Raw genomic sequence first — 18,097 nt, forward strand, 5'->3', positions numbered from 1 at the left:
CAATAATTATGTATATTAAGGAAAACCTTTTCCCTAGTGAAGCCTGTAATTTGATAGCCCTTACTTCACATCATTTAGAAGTAAACGTTGAATGGGGTGCACAGCCATATAAATTACATTGTAGACCGTGGAATTACACACATGCAGATGCAGACATATCATAGACTATTCATTGATGAGTATAGATATTGATTTATAAGATAATGGTTGTTATCAGAAGTCAAATTTTTATGTTTTATGTAATTCACGGAATTGTTTCATCAAAAGTTATGGGGGAATTTTAATGTGTTAATGGTGTTCTGTTTTATAATGGTGTTTCTGTTTTATAATGATTAATAAAAATTGATTGATTGGTTGATGTTTGTTTATAGAAAAACCATGTATTTCTTGGAATACTGAAATGAGTCTCTTTTAAAAGGGGGATTTTTTTAAAAATTACTATCTTCTTAAAAAGAGCCAATTTGTTAGTATTGTTTGAAAAGCATGTAGTTTTTATATAAACAAATGTCTGTATAAGTTTGAAGTTTTGCTCAGTTTGAGTCTATATGATAGAGTGTCTTCTGTGAAATTACATATTCTTCTATCTTATCCTGTAAAAAATATTCATTGTATTTATCACATTATACCTTCTCTATTTCACTTTTTTATATAATATATAAATTTTCATAATTAGGCTGAGGTAAGGGAAAATAATGAGTTTTGGTTGCATGACAGTATGCAGCAAGAACCAGAGGGCATGTATCCGCATTTAACATCTTCACAACTTCTGAAATTAGTTGATTGCCTCATGGAATCTCATCGCTTTGCAAAAAAATTTAACTCAAATCATGAGCAGCGCAATCTGTTGTGGAAAGCAGGTAAGTAAATTTAATTGAAAATTTCTGTTATAATAAGCCTTTGTTAAAATTGTTAATTATTTGGTGTATTTTGTACATTATAACATTTATAATTAGTTTATCGGTGTATGTTATGCATCTCGCAATATACTGTTTCTTGTGTACGAATAACTTGCAGATAATAGTTTTTTTTAATCTGCAATCAAGAAAATATCTCAGATTTATTAGAGAAAGTAGCATTGTATATGAGTTTGTTTCTTATTTAAGTAAAATGAAAATATGACTGAGATTATTTAGAATCACAGTTTTAAATTTTCATGAGTGTTAAGGAATTCTTTATAAATATTGCTTATGCGTTGTAATCAGCTATAATAAAATTAGAAATCTGCGTATTTTGTTACTTCTCTGCCTCACTTTAGGATTTAGAGGAAATGTTAAGCCTGAGTTGTTAATGCACGAGTCCAATAGCTTGGCCTGCTCACTTAGAATTTTATTCCGGATTTACGCTGATGAGACCAGACGAGATTCCTGGGAGGTAGTTGAGCAGAAACTTATTTTGTAAGTATATGATTTTATTATCTTGATAAATTTAATGTGTTTGAATTATAGGCAAATTGAAAGTGTAGTTTGCTCCAGCTATTTATTTAACATAATGGGAAAACTTTTTAGGATGTTTACTTTCTTCACATAAATTAGTGAAGTATAATTTTTAGCATAATTTATAGTGTTCTTTATATAGTACAAAGTTTGAAATCCATATGTCCAATAACTGAGATGATCCATTATCCAGATATCCCATATTTTGTAAGCTTTTTTCTTTTTCTCATATAGTGTAGAAGTGCATGATAATATAATACTCAAGCAAAAGCAGGTGTGCTGTCAATCGATTGTTGTTCCAATTAGTTGTAGTGTTTTTTCTCCTTCTGAAAAATATTATCAGCAGTAACATTGAATCATGCTGCATATGTTGGCTTTAAACACCTGCCAGATAGTGAATTACACTTTTGGTTCCTAAATGTATGTGGAGGAAGAATTTTTCTACCCTTATCTAGCCTTGTACACAAAAAGAGAATCCCAAAGACAGTGTTTTGTTTGAATGGAATGTTGTACATAATAGTTCCCCCCCCTTTTTTTTTTTTTTTTTTTTTTTTTTTTTTTTTTTTTGCCATAACAGGAAAGAGCCAGAAAGAGGTTCTGATAACTTAAGCTCAGTGAACTGCACTCTTCTTGATTTGATAAAGTTTATTATTTTGCTAAGCCTATTATTTATCAAAGGTAATGCTTTGGTAAAAGAAAACATCTAAATTTTACCCTTCCCCGTGAAACTTCATATCCATTAATCAGATAGTGCACTAGTAGGATCATCCTAGAATTCTTGAAATATTTTGGAATAAATTCTGCTTTGTGGATCATTTCAGTATTGTGAGAGGATGGGTCTGCAGATGTTTTTAAAAATGCCTCCATAAACATAGGCAGAAAAGCATTAAATTAAATAAAAAGTTTTAACATATTAAATAAACAGAGAACGTTAATTTTTTTAAAAAAATGTATTAATATGTTTAAAAAATTCCCTAATAACTTACATTTGAGAATTTAATAAAACAAATGTTAACATTAAGCCTTTTTGTGTGTGTGTGGAGGGGGGGATTTTGGTTATTTTCAGATGTTAATGCTTCATTAGTTCACAACCAACCTTCCATAATTTTGTAATTTTTGCATGTCATCTTACTGTATTTAAATTGATAATCTAAGATTCGGAAATTTCCAAAATCTCGATTCGTTGAATTCTCCGTTGAATTTCAGACCTTGGACTTGCTCTGTATATGCATCACAGTATAATAATATATTCTGAAGAACACCTACAGAGGCCAATCTAGAGGCCTCTGTAGGTGTTCTGTAATCTTTATTACAGAGGCCAATCTTTTCTGTTAGCTGTCTCATTTACCAAGTTCCAAAAGGGAAAATTATTACATTACTTTTAATGGTATTTTTGCATTAATATTTTCCTAGATTAATAAAATTGGTTCTAGGTAAAATTACCTTCATTCTGTTACTGAAAGAAATCCGTTTCTAGAGCTTCTATTCTTATAAGACCATTGTATTTGCTCTTGATTGCATTATTAATGTATTCTGAAATTGCACATGCATATTTTTTCCTAGTGATAAAAGTAGTAGAAATGTAATGAATTTTTCTCATCTATGTAGCTGAATTCATGCATTAAAACTCCTATGAACCATACTGAACACAAGACGTATATTTGACAGGTCTTTTATTTATGTTGTAGGGAGAATAAATAGCACTTTCATTGAGCATTTTATTTTGTGTGTCAAGGTTTATTGTTGCAGCTGAAGGGCTACTTGTTTGGCATTTCAGATGATTTATATTACATGCTGGCCCAGCTTGATTTGTATTTGTAAATGTAATTCATTGATAAAATTGTGAGTATTACAGAATAGAGCCTATGCAAAATGCTAAACCACTATTTCTCAAACTTCTTTGCCCTATGCACCCTTTTCACCACTGCTAGATGATCCCCCTCCTTTCCAAAACTCGAAAAATAAATACACATTTCAGATGATTTATATTACATGCTGGCCCAGCTTGATTTGTATTTGTAAATGTAATTCATTGATAAAATTGTGAGTATTACAGAATAGAGCCTATGCAAAATGCTAAACCACTATTTCTCAAACTTCTTTGCCCTATGCACCCTTTTCACCACTGCTAGATGATCCCCCTCCTTTCCAAAACTCGAAAAATAAATACACATTTCTTTGAATATAATTATTTTTTAATGTGTTTTATAAATTAAACAAGAAAAATATAGCAAATATTAATAAATACTAAAACTAAATACTTTATTGTTAAATAAAAGGCTGACCACATTCCCCTCTGAAACTATAAAATCACCCCTTCTTGGTTGAGAACCCTTGTACTAGACAAACTGTGTGTTTATTAGAAATTAAACTGTGCATGAAAACTAGCATTTTGCTAATTGATTATGCAGTCTTACATATACATAGATCTTTCATAGATTGTGCTTTTCATAGATAATCCAACTCACAACATGATGGTATAGTAGCCATATTGATACTCATGTGTTGCACAGTAAGGTTAGTAAATGTATTTTTTGCTTTATAAACGCGATTTGTGTTTTAATTGCTCATAATTCCAAGCTTAAACCACGCACATTAAAATTTTTCAAGTATGAAGGAAAACTTGAAAATTGAATTGATAAGAATTTATTCTCTGCTTTTAGAAATCATTTATGAATAATTGAATTCATATTGATTACTGTCTCAGTTTACATGTATCTTTTATTTCTTCAAGAGTTAAAGCAGAGCATCTGTTTCTGAATTTTTATTTTATATTTTTGCACATCTTGCATAGTCCATTCACTGCATTACAATAAAACTGTGGTTCTTAACCTTGAGACTTCCTCCCTAAACTTCAGCTTTTAAAACATATTTTATATGTTTACCAGCTTTCTTAGATGTATATGAAATTTTTCTCATAGCTCTTTCCTTCCTTATATGTAGAGAGAGGGGGGACGGGAAAAAACAAAAAAATTAAATTTATGAATTATAAGAAAAAGATTATACTAGCCTGGAAAAAATCTTTAATTTGAATTTAAAAAAGAGAATCTATTACATTTTATGATAAATAAGATGCAAATCAAAAGGAAAAAAAATTAGGAAGTTTTAATATTTTTTTTTTAATTTCAATTGAAAATGCAGATTAATTAATTGTATTTGAATACTTCAAATCAACTCTTCAGGGGCTAATAATTTAAAACATTAAAATATGAATAATAAAGGATTACCGAATTCACATTTTGTTCAACTTGACTTTTTGAGCAAAATTAATATTAAAAAAATAAAACTTTCTATACAATTAAGTATTATGCAGTAATTTACACCCACTCTCAAAGAGTCAACCAAACAAATTAAAATGCTAATTAAAAATCTAATTTTCAACATATCAGTTTACAGAGAAAGTCAATATAACCATGTAATTTTAACCTACAAAAATTTTCTATGTAACTAATTTGGCCAAATGTTTAAGAGCCTATAAAACAAATTTTATAGAAAAATATCAAAAACTTAAATTTCAGTCAAATTTACCGTATAAAAGAGAAAATTGTGGGATACTTCCCCTTAAGTTAAAATAAGCCAAATGGAAAATGTTAATAAAATTACTGAATGAAACAAAAACTTTGGGTTCAAAATTAAAATGGCACAGTATTTCAGTTTTCAAATGTGACACATAGAAAGTATAGAGCAAGACTGCCATTTCTTGTGAAAATTATTCATATTGGGAAATAGTCAAACTAGACTCTGTACTTTGAACAGAAACCATGTTAAGGTTGTTGAAATAATGGCATAGATGAGAAATTAGGCAGGAAAAAGGAAAACTCTTCAAGAACAAGTTTATGGTGCTAGTAGCAAAATTTAGGTTTGCCAAAAAGTAGTGGTGAGGCAATAGGAAGAGACCAATAAGATGGTAAAGAATACTTACGGTGGTTTTAAACATTAAAAGCTAAACTATAAGTTTAATTTCTGGCAAAGTTATGGAAAATAAAGGTAGCAAAATTAAGTCTTCACCCAACCGCAGTTGTGGGACTTGGAAACAAAATTAGCTTGGTAGTAAAAGGAGAGCCAGAATTATAGTACAGAAGCTGTATATGAAAAGAGAATTATTTACATATTAACAAGCTGCTAATTTTATGTATCTTTCTACATTATTCTCCTTTTGGTTTAAAATAGTACAATCATTCATTTCGTTATATAAAACCAGAGAATATGTTTGGTAGTTAATGCTCTTTTTTTTTTTTTTCACAGAAAGATTTAATGTAATATTTTGGATTTATATTAATGAAAAATAGGGTTTCTTCTTCTAATTAACTTCAGTACAGAATTTTTTAGCTCTATGCAGTTAATTGTGAAAAGCGTTATTTATAACTTTTTTCGAAATGTTTAAATTCCCAGTGAATTAATTTAATATGTGTGTGTGTGTGTGTGTGTGTATTTGTATGTATGTGTGTATTAAAGAGCCTAAACATTATGACTGCCTGTTCAATAATGTGTTGCTCGACCTTTGGTCTGCAAAACAGCTGCAGCTCACCTAAGCATGGATGCCACAAGTTCTTGGTAGATGACGGGAGAAAGCCTGTACCAAATGTCTAAGCAATAGTCATGATATTCTGGCATGGTGGTGTTTGAGCTCTCAGCTGCTGCTCCATGACATTCCAAATGTGCTGTATTGGGTTAAGATCTGGCAAGTTAGGTGGCCAGGACATTAATTGGAATTCATCCTTATCCTTCTTGAACTGTTCCTACATTATTTAAGACTTGTGACATGGGGTGTTGTCCTGCTGGAAGATTCTATTTCCAGTTGGGAAGACAGACACCATGTAAAGGTACAACTGCCTTTCCCATCACTTGCAGAAGTGCAAGAATTATTCCTTACCTTCTCCAGCAGCAGTTATATACCATTTCCACTTAATCACCTGCCCTGCTTATGATCCAAATATGAGTTCATAGAAAAATATGGGATGATCATAATATTTTGGCTGATCAATGTAGATATGTAATATTTTTGAAGCATAGAAGAGAAATCAGTTGACAGTCTTTGTGGCCTATAGCGAAGGCTTACAGATGAAGATAACAAAACATGAACTTTGTGAATTCAGTTTTTATTTCCACGCATATCAGATCATCTCAGTAGATATTTATCTATTCATAATGAAATATGATAAATTGCCATCTACATTGGTTTCTTAAAATTAAGATGCAAGCGTTATAGACAGGGAAGCAAAGCGGTGAAATATTAGCAATGTAGAAGCTCACAGAATAATTATGTAATTAGCTCGCCAGAGGTATTTATACCAAAGTAGTTGTCATTCTAGAGACAAGCTATAATTTATTAATATTTGTTTAACTTGCCCTTTTCCAGTAGCATTATATAACTTAGAAAAATATCAAATTTGGGAGAACAGATAAATTTAGAGGGGGAGATCACCTAATCTAGAATGTTAATTTTGAGGTCGCCAATTATTTTTTAAGCAGCTATCATATTTTGTTATATCTTACATGCACACACACACACATATATATAATATAGCTTACCTCTAATAAATGCGAGCTCTTCAAATAGTAGTAGTGCTGAGAATAAATGAGACTAACTTAATTTGTTTTTCAGTAAAGCTGCATATGGGTATATTCTGAAAAGACATTCAATGTAGTTATTGCTTTTTTTATGTAACCATACGCAAGCTACATTTGTGTTTAAATGTTAACAGTAGGTATTTTTCATCCAACATTTTTTCAGTTTTTGGCCCGGTGACCTTACCTGAGCTCATTTACTTTCTTTCTAACTTTTGATCTAATGATATTCATTCTAGCCTTTTTTTAATTAAGAATGCACTTCATATTTTTATAAAGTACATAAATAGTAAAATATTTCAAGTTGAATATAATCTGAAAAATTGTTATAAATGCTTTCATAATTTTATGTAAAAATGTAATATTATGTTAAAGTGGATGTTTTTATAAAATATATCCATGATTTTATGAAGTGTATGGAATTTGAAATTATTACATTCTTAAATTATTTTGAAATATTTTTTTGCATTTGGTAAGTTAATGGCATTTAATCACAGATTCATAAATGGCAGTTGGGGGGGAATGATCTGATTGATTAAATATGCATAAAGTCATGAAAAAAACCTTTTTTCTCCTTTTTGGTAAACAGACAATTACTTTTGTGAATTTTTCTTTTTTATATTCATAAAAAAAAAGAAAATTTGTTTGCACATGTGAGGGATAATAAAGTCAGAAAGCTTAAGAACCACCAAAATGAAATAATCTTACATGTATAACTTACTGATTTATACTTACTTAGAATATGCCAAGAAGCACTAGAGTACTATCTTAGTCTAACTGCTGAAAAACATAAGGATTCATATACTAGTCTCTTACTCTTACTATTTTGCTGCGTTAATCAGTTGGATGATGCACGGGTAAGCTCTTTTTTTTTTTTTTGTTCTTGTATTTTTTATTTTAATGATTTTGTATGATATTGCTTTTAGTTCATAATCTGTTAAGTTTAAAAACATTGTAACTGATCCTAACATTAGAACTTTTTATGTAAAAGTATTTGCTTCATTTGTCATATGAAATTTGGATGGGAAAGTTATTAATTTCTAAAATTCAAAGCATTATTTTTTATTTCTGCATAAAGGTTTTTAGTTTTGAGATGGGAAAGTATATCTGATTATGTCTTTAACCGCTTGCCTGATTATCCCGAATTATCTCGGGTTCGTATATATTGAAGTTAATTATTATCCTGTGAAAACTCGGGCGAAGCAGAATTTGTTAGTACGATTTGTTTTATCACGGTTTTACTCAGCCTGGAGAAAATGAAAGGAAATATTCAGCTTTGATTGGCAGTTTGCCAAATTTTGTTGGTGCGCAGTTCTTTTCGAGGGACTGGTCATGTGTTTTCCTATTGTGTGGTATGCGCCAGCTTGTGGATTAGTAATGTATAAAGAAGAATACATGTGTTGAAAAAAAAAATAATGGTAATGATGCAAGATAATGAAAGCGATGATTTTCCAGATAGTGATTATGAAGAGGTTGGAAAAAATTTTTTAAAAATCAAATACAACAAGACATTGTACTTCTGTGCTCCCATAGAGAGATTTCAGCGATAAGCCAGTAAGAAAAGAGACCAGATACCAGTGTAGAATGTCAGGTATCACTTTGTGTTGTTCCTTGTTTCAAAAACTATCATACAAAGACTAATATTTAACTTTTCTCCGTTTGCCCGAGATAACTCGGGATAGTAAACTAATATTAAAACTAAATGCTTTTACACCTTCAAAAAAATAAAAATTCAACTTAAAACCTACGTATTTTGATTTGTTTCGTTTCGTTGTATTTAATTATAAAATAAAAAAATGTGATGATTTTTTTGCAAGTTTTTTCAAAAAAAATTTGTAAGGGAAGCGGTTAATGATGGTCCTTAGGAATATGAATACATGGTAATTCAAATTAAATGTTACAGAAAGAAGACATATCTGTGACTACTACATTGAATATATTTCAGGGATGCAAATATAACATGAAACTGTAGTTTTCCAATATTTATTTAGTAGTGCTGAAATGCTGACTAGAGCACTGGTATTTAAGTCATAAACTAATAGAAAATGATGCTGCATGCTACAGATTGCAGAAATGCCGTCTGTAATGATTGTTGCAGTATGTTAAGTGTGTGTTAGCTTGCTGTGGCTTAACCAGTTACATGAATCCTTTTTACTATCCTGTGCTTTTTCCTTTCAATAAGCAGCCCATATTCTAAATATTTTTAGACTGTTTCACAACTTGTGATGTTACAACTGTGAGGGTTTTTTTTTTTTTATAGCAAACTTTGTTTGTAATGTCTGTGAATAATAATCAATAAAATTTTTACGTAATCATAGTTCTCAATGAACTTTTCATTTCACTGACACAGCTGCTTTGAATATCATTGCCTCTGGTATGCATTTAGGAAATGGTAAGCGTTTAGTGATGGTAAATAAAATTGTAAAGTTAAATTTTCATATTATATCTGTATTTCAAAAATAAATTTATTGCTGCAATCCCAACTGTATTTTATTTTCATGCTGTTTATTTTTTAATTGCCTTCTGTAAAATAGCTAAATCTCCATTTTTTCTTCAAATAGTTATATCTATATCTTTTGAATTTTTTAAAGGTAGAATTTTTCTGTAAATGCATAGAACTTCATTAATGAAAAGTTCCATGTTATTATAGGTAATCTGTAATTTATGCTGAAGAAAAGGTTTAATAAGTTTGTATTGAAAGCATTTTATAATGTAAATTAATAGGAAAATGATGAGTGAATGTCATGCACCCATGACACCTAGTCATTGATGCATTTAAAGTTCTGAAGTAATGTATTTAAGGAACTTTTAAAAATAGTGCACAGTAGCCCACATAATTAGTTGTAATTATCTTTCCTGTTATGCAATATTAGCATTAGGTAAGTTACCATCACATAGAAAATTTTGTAATAGAAATACACCAGGACCTGTGTAAAGATTGTATAGTCTTTGTTCAACACAGAATGCAACACTAATAAGAAATACAATAATATAGAATGTGATAAATGACAGTAAAATGTAGTTTTCTGTTTTTGATTTCCTGATCTCGAAATCTGTGTTACTCAGAACAGACGAAATTTGAATCAGCTCAAATCAATGGTTACCTGTACACTTACTACACTCAGATGGGAAATATTTGGTTATTTAACAGAAGAATTAAGTTAGCAACTGACAAATGTTTTTGATAAATATCCATTAATATAATATTTTTGCAAGAGTAATTGCACTAATTCGAATCACAGCATTCAATGTGTATGTATAAAAGGACAATCACTCGTATTGCACGTACAGTTGCAGCCAAAAGTTTCAAGAAAAAAATAAATAAAGATGTACATATAGCTTTTTTTTTTAAATGCCTATTAATTGAAATTATTCCATCACTGCAAAGCACTAGTTTAGGATCACTGTGAAAAAAGCATGCCCTCATCATTAAATTCCTATCTTCTTGTTTAATTATTGGTGGAATGCATTATAATTTCAAATCTTACCCTATTCAATATGGTACATTATATAGTATACAAATGGATTCTAATTTATATGCTAATAACAATTTTTGTTTGTCATAACAAAGTATCAGGAAATGCAAATATCATTTTTTTATTTTGCGAGGTAAAAATTTTTTTCTTTAGTGATCCTCATGGGCATAAGTGGAAATCTCTGGCCTTCTAGCCATTTTATCACCAATTTAGATAGAGACAGTATACTATGATTATGATGTGTCTGCAGCAAACTGGCAAAATTAACCAAAGTTATTTGTTAGATAGACTGTCTTAATGTCTGCTGCATGTAAGTGGAGCAGAAGAATGTAGTAGTTTGACATAAATGTTTTATTTACATTTGGAAACCCAGATATCAGAATTAGGATCACCAACTATATCTAAAACAAATGTCAATAAAAAAGGTCATACTCATAGTTTATGCATTGAATTGAAATAATAATTTGTTGTTTTAAACCTGTAGTCCATAACCATAAGTTATTACACAAAAGCATAAATAGAATTTTGAAGTTCAGCAGTAATTTGATAAAGGGCTGATAATTATATCTTAGGTTTTATTTAGCCTGTGATAAATTTTAAACATTTAAGAGATGTTTTTATTACTTGAACTGCACAAAGTCATAAATCAAAGGAAGCCTAGATGTTGGGTTGTTGGATAATTTGATGTATTTTTTCTGTTTTTCAAAAGTCATTTGCTTATAGAAGGGGTAGGGAATCAGTCTATTACTCATTTTGTTTAGAATTAGTTTGTCAATAGAACATATTACTCATTTTGTTTGAGACCTTTTACAATCTTTCAGTGAGCTTCATAACTTGTTCACAGAAGAGAACCAGTGTTTCGAACAAGAAACTTAAAAAGAGGGTATTTACAGCCTCATCTGAAATAAACATTACACCTTGCAAAGAATTTTAAAGAGAGCAAAATAAGTCGAAATCTGTAGGTGCAAATTTAGGGGAGTAACGTTTGACAGTATATTCTATCCAGGCTCCAAATATGTTTTTCGGTTGATCAGACTTTTATGTAGTTTTGCATTGTCGTTATGGACCACAACTTTATTATGATTAGCAAGCTCCGATTTGATGGATTTGTTTAAACATTTTAATATCTGATCGTACACATTTAAATTGGTTTTTTGGTTCCTTTGTTTTAAAGCTTAAAAAGCACACCTTTAAAATCTCACCTTACTGAAAGAAAAATCTTCATGTGATGAATGTCTACTGTTCATGTCATTTAAAGCAAATCACATCAAGATCAAAACTGCTCATCACATTCTTGTAAGCACTCCACTTTTCATTGTCATTGTTTACATACTTCAAAATAGGGTAAGTTCTCTCAGTTTGATGAATGTATTGTAGATGTTTATATGTGTCATCAGATGAACTTTTGAGTTCATGAGGAACCCAAACATCAAGCTCGATTTTATATGCAGCATCTTTAGGCAGTCATGAATGCTTGAGTGATAGATGTTCAATGTTTCTGCAATTTATCGTATCATATAACATGGGTTTTTACTTGAACAATGTCATCATGAACCTTGATTGGCCTTCCTGACCTGATTAATTGGGATCTTTTCCAGACTGCATCATCTTGAAATTTTTTACATGAAAAACACCATGGTGCAAGACATTTAATGACTGTGAAACATTGTTACTTAGTTGATAAACCATTTAGCATCAGTGTCATCATCTTATAATAACTGTTTAGCGTTTTACGTAGCTGAAGGCCCCTTGAAAATATCCCCTTTCTATCTTGCAGAGGGGGGGGCAGAAAAATGTTTTTTCATTGGAGAAGAGTACCTGGTGAAACACCTTGTATATGTATATTCTCCCTCTTAATAATTGTATCATTTTTTAGCTACAAAATTATAAATTTATTTGTCTTAACACTTGATATTCTTCTTTTTAGGAAAATTTTTGATATTCTTCTTTTTAGGCAGGGAGGGTATTTTGTTTTCAGCCAAAATTGGTAAATCCTTGTCTACATTTGCATAGTTTCATTTCCTTTTCCTTCTTTCCCCCAGATTAATCAGTTTTGAAATAAATCTGCAACAGGTATACAGTAATTAACCTGAAACTATTCATTAATTTCTCGTGCCTTTTTATTTGTGAAACCTAAATGCTTACAGCATATGCTGTAGTTGTACCGAGCTTTATGCAACAATTGTTCTTGAAATATCATGCTATCATTTAAGGGTAGACTGAATAGCATCATGGATAGAAACGAGATTTACCTTCATTGATTCCTTTTAATCAGATGTTTTGACATATTATTGCTTAAAGTTCTATCAAATAGCAATGCAACATTGGATGGCAAATATATTAATTCATTTGATTTAAGTGCTTTGATTTCAGTAAAGGCAGAGTAGTAACTTAAGGCAACTTCTCATTTTGTAAAATAATTGTAAAAAAAAAAAAAAAAAAAGTTGTTTCTGCTCCTATTTTGGAAGTTTTATATGAATTTGAATTTACTTTGTGGTACATTTTATTCTTAAAGACTTACAGCTTCACATTATTTTTATCACATTTAGTTTTAAATTTTTATTTGTCTTGTTAAGCTCATATTGTTACAAAAAGCTTTGTTAAGTTGAATTTTTTCTCTTTATTGCATCAGTACTGATTTATCAGGCTTTATTACTGATTTTCTTAAATGAAAATTCATGCATCATTGGCACTATTTAAGATTGAGTCATTCTATTTCTAAAGTTATCATGTTTAGAAGATAACTTTAGAAAGTTTTACTCTCCATGTTTTAATTAGTTAGAACTCTCCATGTTTTTAATATTTAACTGGAAAAATTCTGTGTAGAATTAGAGCACTAAATGCTGAAAAAATATAACAAATTTTCCTGAGCAGATTCACAATGTAAACTAACAGGATCACAGAGATTCTTTTTAAGCAGCTTGCAATGTTAAGCCTATTTCTAAAGTGATCTAGTTACTAGTTAAACAGCAAAAGAAACAAAACAAAAAGCCTAGATTGTGAACACTGAAAAATTTTAAGTAATAATACGTCAAGAAAGAGAACTAGATTTTAATCTTCTCACACGTTCTTTAGTATTGGACACTATAGGGAAGGAATCTAGTTCCGGCATTGAAAAGTCATAGATAGTGATTAGAAAGAAGAAAGTATTATATTTCATTCTCTAAAAAGGTCATCTTCACATTTGAATTGCACAGATATTAATTAAGCTGTGAGTAGGAAGCTTCACAGTTTCTTGTATTTTGATAAAACTTTCCAAATGAGTAGTTTTTCAAAAATCTGATTTTTTTTTAATCCCCCTATACTGAAAAGGAAGATTAAGAAACTTAATAAAAGGGCTAGATTAAAATGGCATAGTTAATAGAATTTTTATTCTTTAATAGAGATACGAGAGACTGATCAAGTTATTTCAGTCAATAATTGAGCTATCTGGGCACTTTAAAAAAATTATGTGATCAGTAGAGTAATATGTTATCCAAACATTTTAAAGAATTCTGGTACTTGAGAAAATGTTATTACAATAGGAAAAGGGGAGGGTTGCTGTAATTTCTTTTGGCATAAACATTGCCATAGTGAAGTGATGATTTATGGCTTCTAATATAAAGAAATTGTTTAATTCCTTTGCACTCACATCTTAAAGAAATATAATTATTGTTTATCTTCCATGTACAAATAATCATATGTATATAATTTGGTTTGCCTTTTTTTTTCCAGTTTTGTATACATGCATCTGCATATTATTTGTTATTTTGTGAGATGATTTTCCATGAAGCTAAAACTGAGCTAAGAGCTGTATTGAAACGTTTCTTCATCCGGTCTTACAGAGCTTTTGAAATATGCAATTACAAATCCCACTGACAATGACTTTCAGAATGTACAGTGATATTAATGCAATATTTGTAGATAAGGAGCTAAAATGCTACAAATTACAGACTTCAATTCTCTTAATGCCATGTCATAAAATATGCCTGACTAGTCAGTTTTGGGCAAAAACTTTGTACATATTTTAATTACAAATGCTATATAGCTCCTTTATAAATTTAGTAGTATTTTGTTGTGATAAAGGAAGGGGAATAACTGTTTTCTTAGAGATCCAGTTTTGATGAACTTTATTTTATATATAAGAAATAAAATGAATTTTCTGATACTAGTGTATTGAAACTAATTTAAACTATGCACTTAGCAAAATATGGCTGCTGTGCCATATTATTTATTTTCATCAATTGTTAAGTCCTATAATAGAAAAAAGTATAGCATTTTTTGTGAGTTCCTTTTATCTGTACTGACTTATGAAAAAATATGAAACTGTTATTCAGGGGTTTAGCATTTTTAATATTTACTTTATAGTAACCATATTGTACATCCTGCCCTCAAAAAACACACTGTAATGTTTCTAGAGTAGTGTGATAATATTTTTAGATTCCTTGCATCCAAAATAAATAAATTGTAAAAGATTATTTTGTTTAATAATGAATATGATTTTAATAACTTCTAAAATAAGTATTTATGTATTGTGTACAATTTTAAATATTGATTCATACTGATGGATACTAATGAACATGTTACATATAAAATGTTTTATTCATCTTTTGACCATCCTTTAAGAAATAAGAATAAACAAATATAAATTCAAGTTTTGGAAATATATGTGCATTCTAAATCTTCTAGATATCTTAATTCTTACTGCTGTAACTTAATGTCATTTATTATACTTTCATTCAGATTTGTTCTCGTTTTAGATCTTTTATTTTATTGTTCAATTTTAAAGTATGATAAAGGTAATAAACCTAACAAGGAGGGAAACAATGTCAATATTTTTAATTTCACAATTGTAGTGTTTTTAAATAATTTTTTTATTGTCTTAAAAATATATTTGGAATTAAGAGCTGTACTTATTTTACTGTACATTCAGTAAATTTTAGTTATAAGAAGTCCTATGTCTGTTGCACAGATATTCTGTTATATCATGATTCTCGAAAAACATACATAATTTTTCTTTCTTTGTTTTTTGTGTGTGTACATGTGGGATTATCCAAATATGCATCATATGCCTTCTGAACGTTGCGTTGTAGTACATGCTTTTTCATAAAATGTATTTATTTTACCTATCTATTCATAGGTTATTTTACATTTACATTTTAACATCTGTTGAAATTTGGATGATATAATTTATAAGGTCATTCTATGAATTTTCATTGTATAACATTCCACAAATTTCACTATCATTGAAATAATTACATTATTTTTAAATGCTGTAATATTTGTCTTAAAATTCTGAAGTATTTTTTTGACTGTGTAAGAAATATTTATAAAATGTAAGAGTATCTAATAAAATGTTGACATTCTTTGTTCATTGGTGGTGTTTGATACCTGATCATCAAATTTTATCTCAAGTCAGTATTCCTTACTGATGCTACTTCTAAATGGCTTAAAATGAAAACAGATTTTCTTCTTGAGAGTTTAATTTATATAATGTTCAAGAAAAATAAAACAGGAACTTTTATAAAACCTTGAGTGATATTTTTTAATATTTGCGTTCCAAAGATGTTTTTTAACTTCACATGCTTCTCATCTTTGATAAACATCTATGGTTTGGCTCTGAGTTATAAAAAAAATGTGTTCTATATTTTTAATTTTTTAGATTTACAAGGTGTTTTTCAACTTTTATGTTTTTTCTGTATATATATAATGTAAAAGTCATTCCTAGGAATTACCGTATTTGCTGGCATATGACACACTTTTTTCTTTGAAAATAGGTCTGAAAAACAGTGTGCGTGTTAATATGTCAATACTCAGTTTTTGATTACATTCATTTCTGGAAATTTCCTCTATTTGGATTTTTTTTTCTTGTTTTCTTGTGGAGTGTGGGAATATATTACACTTATGTAGACTTCAGTGAATGTGCATGCACTGTCATTTACCGTATTTGCTGGCATATGACACGCTTTTTTCTTTGAAAATAGGTCTGAAAAACAGGGTGCGTCTTAATATGTCAATACTCAGTTTTTGATTACATTCATTTCTGGAAATTTCCTCTATTTGGATTTTTTTTCTTGTGGAGTGTGGGAATATATTACACTTATGTAGACATTCAGTGAATGTGCATTCACTGTCATCAATGATCACAGCTGGGTTTGTTTAAAACTTCCAATTTTTGTGAACGACTTTTAAGTGTGAAATTTTTACTATTGAATTTTCTTAAATTTGTTGGCAAGTTATGGCTCAAAAACAAGGTCAGCATTGCTATAACATAGCATGCAAGCTATGTGTGATTGCGTATGCTAAAGAACATCGAAACAGTGCTGCAGAGAGGTATTTCGGGCCACCCCCAGCTGAGAAAATGATAACTTAAGGGAATTATAATGATCGGTAATAGAGTTTTATCCTTAAAAATGTGTATAAAAAAGGGGGTGCATCGTATAGGCCGGTGCGTCTTATACGCTGGCAAATATGGTACTTTTCATTAAGCAGTTAAAAACGCCTGACAATTTGAGCGGCGTTAAAATGCACCAAATATTGCTCATCTTTCTAGAATCATTTTATAAAAATGGTTTGTACACAGAATCAAATTACATTAACTGCTGTTTGTTTTGATAAGAATATATTTTGATAAGTAATTAACCAGTAATTGTTAAATAATTAATTTATCTGTTTAATGAATATTTTTCTTCATTAAAAACTATTATAATTTTGTTGCAGTTAATTATATGAATGTATGTCAAATATTATACATACATTCCATACCCTAATAATTGGGAATTTTTTTAATATAATCAAATTTATCCATCGTTACTTTAGCGGAAGGGTTTTAAATGTCTTTCTGCATGTTCATTCTAAATCATAAAATAGGGCATAAATTTTCTATAATGCACTTTTGTAATCAGACATTTTTCTTTTAATATTTAGGCCTTTCTGAACTGCTCTTTATGATAAGATTTTTACTTGAATATCATACTTGCTTTTTTCATTTGACATGTTTTCATTGCAAATACTTTCTTTAAAAAATGCTTCATCATGCCTATTAGTGTCTGACATTATTTTTGGGAAAATCTTGCCTTACAGAAACAAATAAAAATTTTTAATGAACTTCTTTTCTTCCTTATTTAAAAAGTGATTGCTTTCTTTTCAGCAATAGCTTTAACAGTTTTCTGTCTCATGCTTGGCTGATCCACAATTTTAAAATACTCTGATTTCTTGGTTGAGTGGTATTTTCCCTTTCTTATTGAATACAATCTTCTATCCCTTTGAGTTATAGCCACAGTATAAAACGGACAGTTATCAAGGGTTAAAATTATTTTCTCCATTTCTAATAGATCATTGTCTCGCTTTAATAGAAAGTCTTTTAAAACCTTTTCTTTTAGTTATTCTTCAGATTTTTTACAAATTGTCTATAGTTTTCTTATCCTATTTAACCTCTGTGAATTTTTTTCTTTTCTAAAGAGGTTTTCTTCGCAATTCCAGTCATATTTATTGCCAGGAAAATAGAATTCAATCTTTTTTATTTCCATTTGAGTATTTGTATGAATGAAAGCTAACTACAGTCTCAAATGAGGTGGAAAAGTAAGTGGAGTGATGACAACATAAGTTCGTAAATGAAAGGTGCATCATTAAGACATTAAA

The 18,097-nt window shown here is 29.6% G+C and overlaps 1 protein-coding gene across 3 annotated transcripts in view; it reads left to right on the forward strand.

The window, feature by feature from the left end:
• Positions 1 to 15,830, forward strand: part of Sec71 (ADP ribosylation factor guanine nucleotide exchange factor Sec71) — a 142,900-nt gene extending 127,070 nt beyond the window's left edge. For 2 of the 3 annotated variants that reach the window (XM_035353086.2, XM_035353087.2), the window contains exons 31-34: positions 674 to 857; positions 1,256 to 1,394; positions 7,741 to 7,858; positions 14,192 to 15,830. In XM_035353086.2, the coding sequence (XP_035208977.1) occupies positions 674 to 857; positions 1,256 to 1,394; positions 7,741 to 7,858; positions 14,192 to 14,335 (585 nt within the window). In that variant the 3' untranslated portion in view covers positions 14,336 to 15,830. The remainder of the gene's footprint in view (positions 1 to 673; positions 858 to 1,255; positions 1,395 to 7,740; positions 7,859 to 14,191) is intronic. The other variant, XM_085809346.1, reaches the window with a different exon arrangement.
• The last annotated feature ends 2,267 nt before the right edge of the window (positions 15,831 to 18,097 follow it).

The sequence above is a fragment of the Stegodyphus dumicola genome, chromosome X2, assembly GCF_044657685.1.
Source record: "Stegodyphus dumicola isolate Sdum_Otavi_A_Nest chromosome X2, ASM4465768v1".
Lineage (NCBI taxonomy): Eukaryota > Metazoa > Arthropoda > Arachnida > Araneae > Eresidae > Stegodyphus > Stegodyphus dumicola.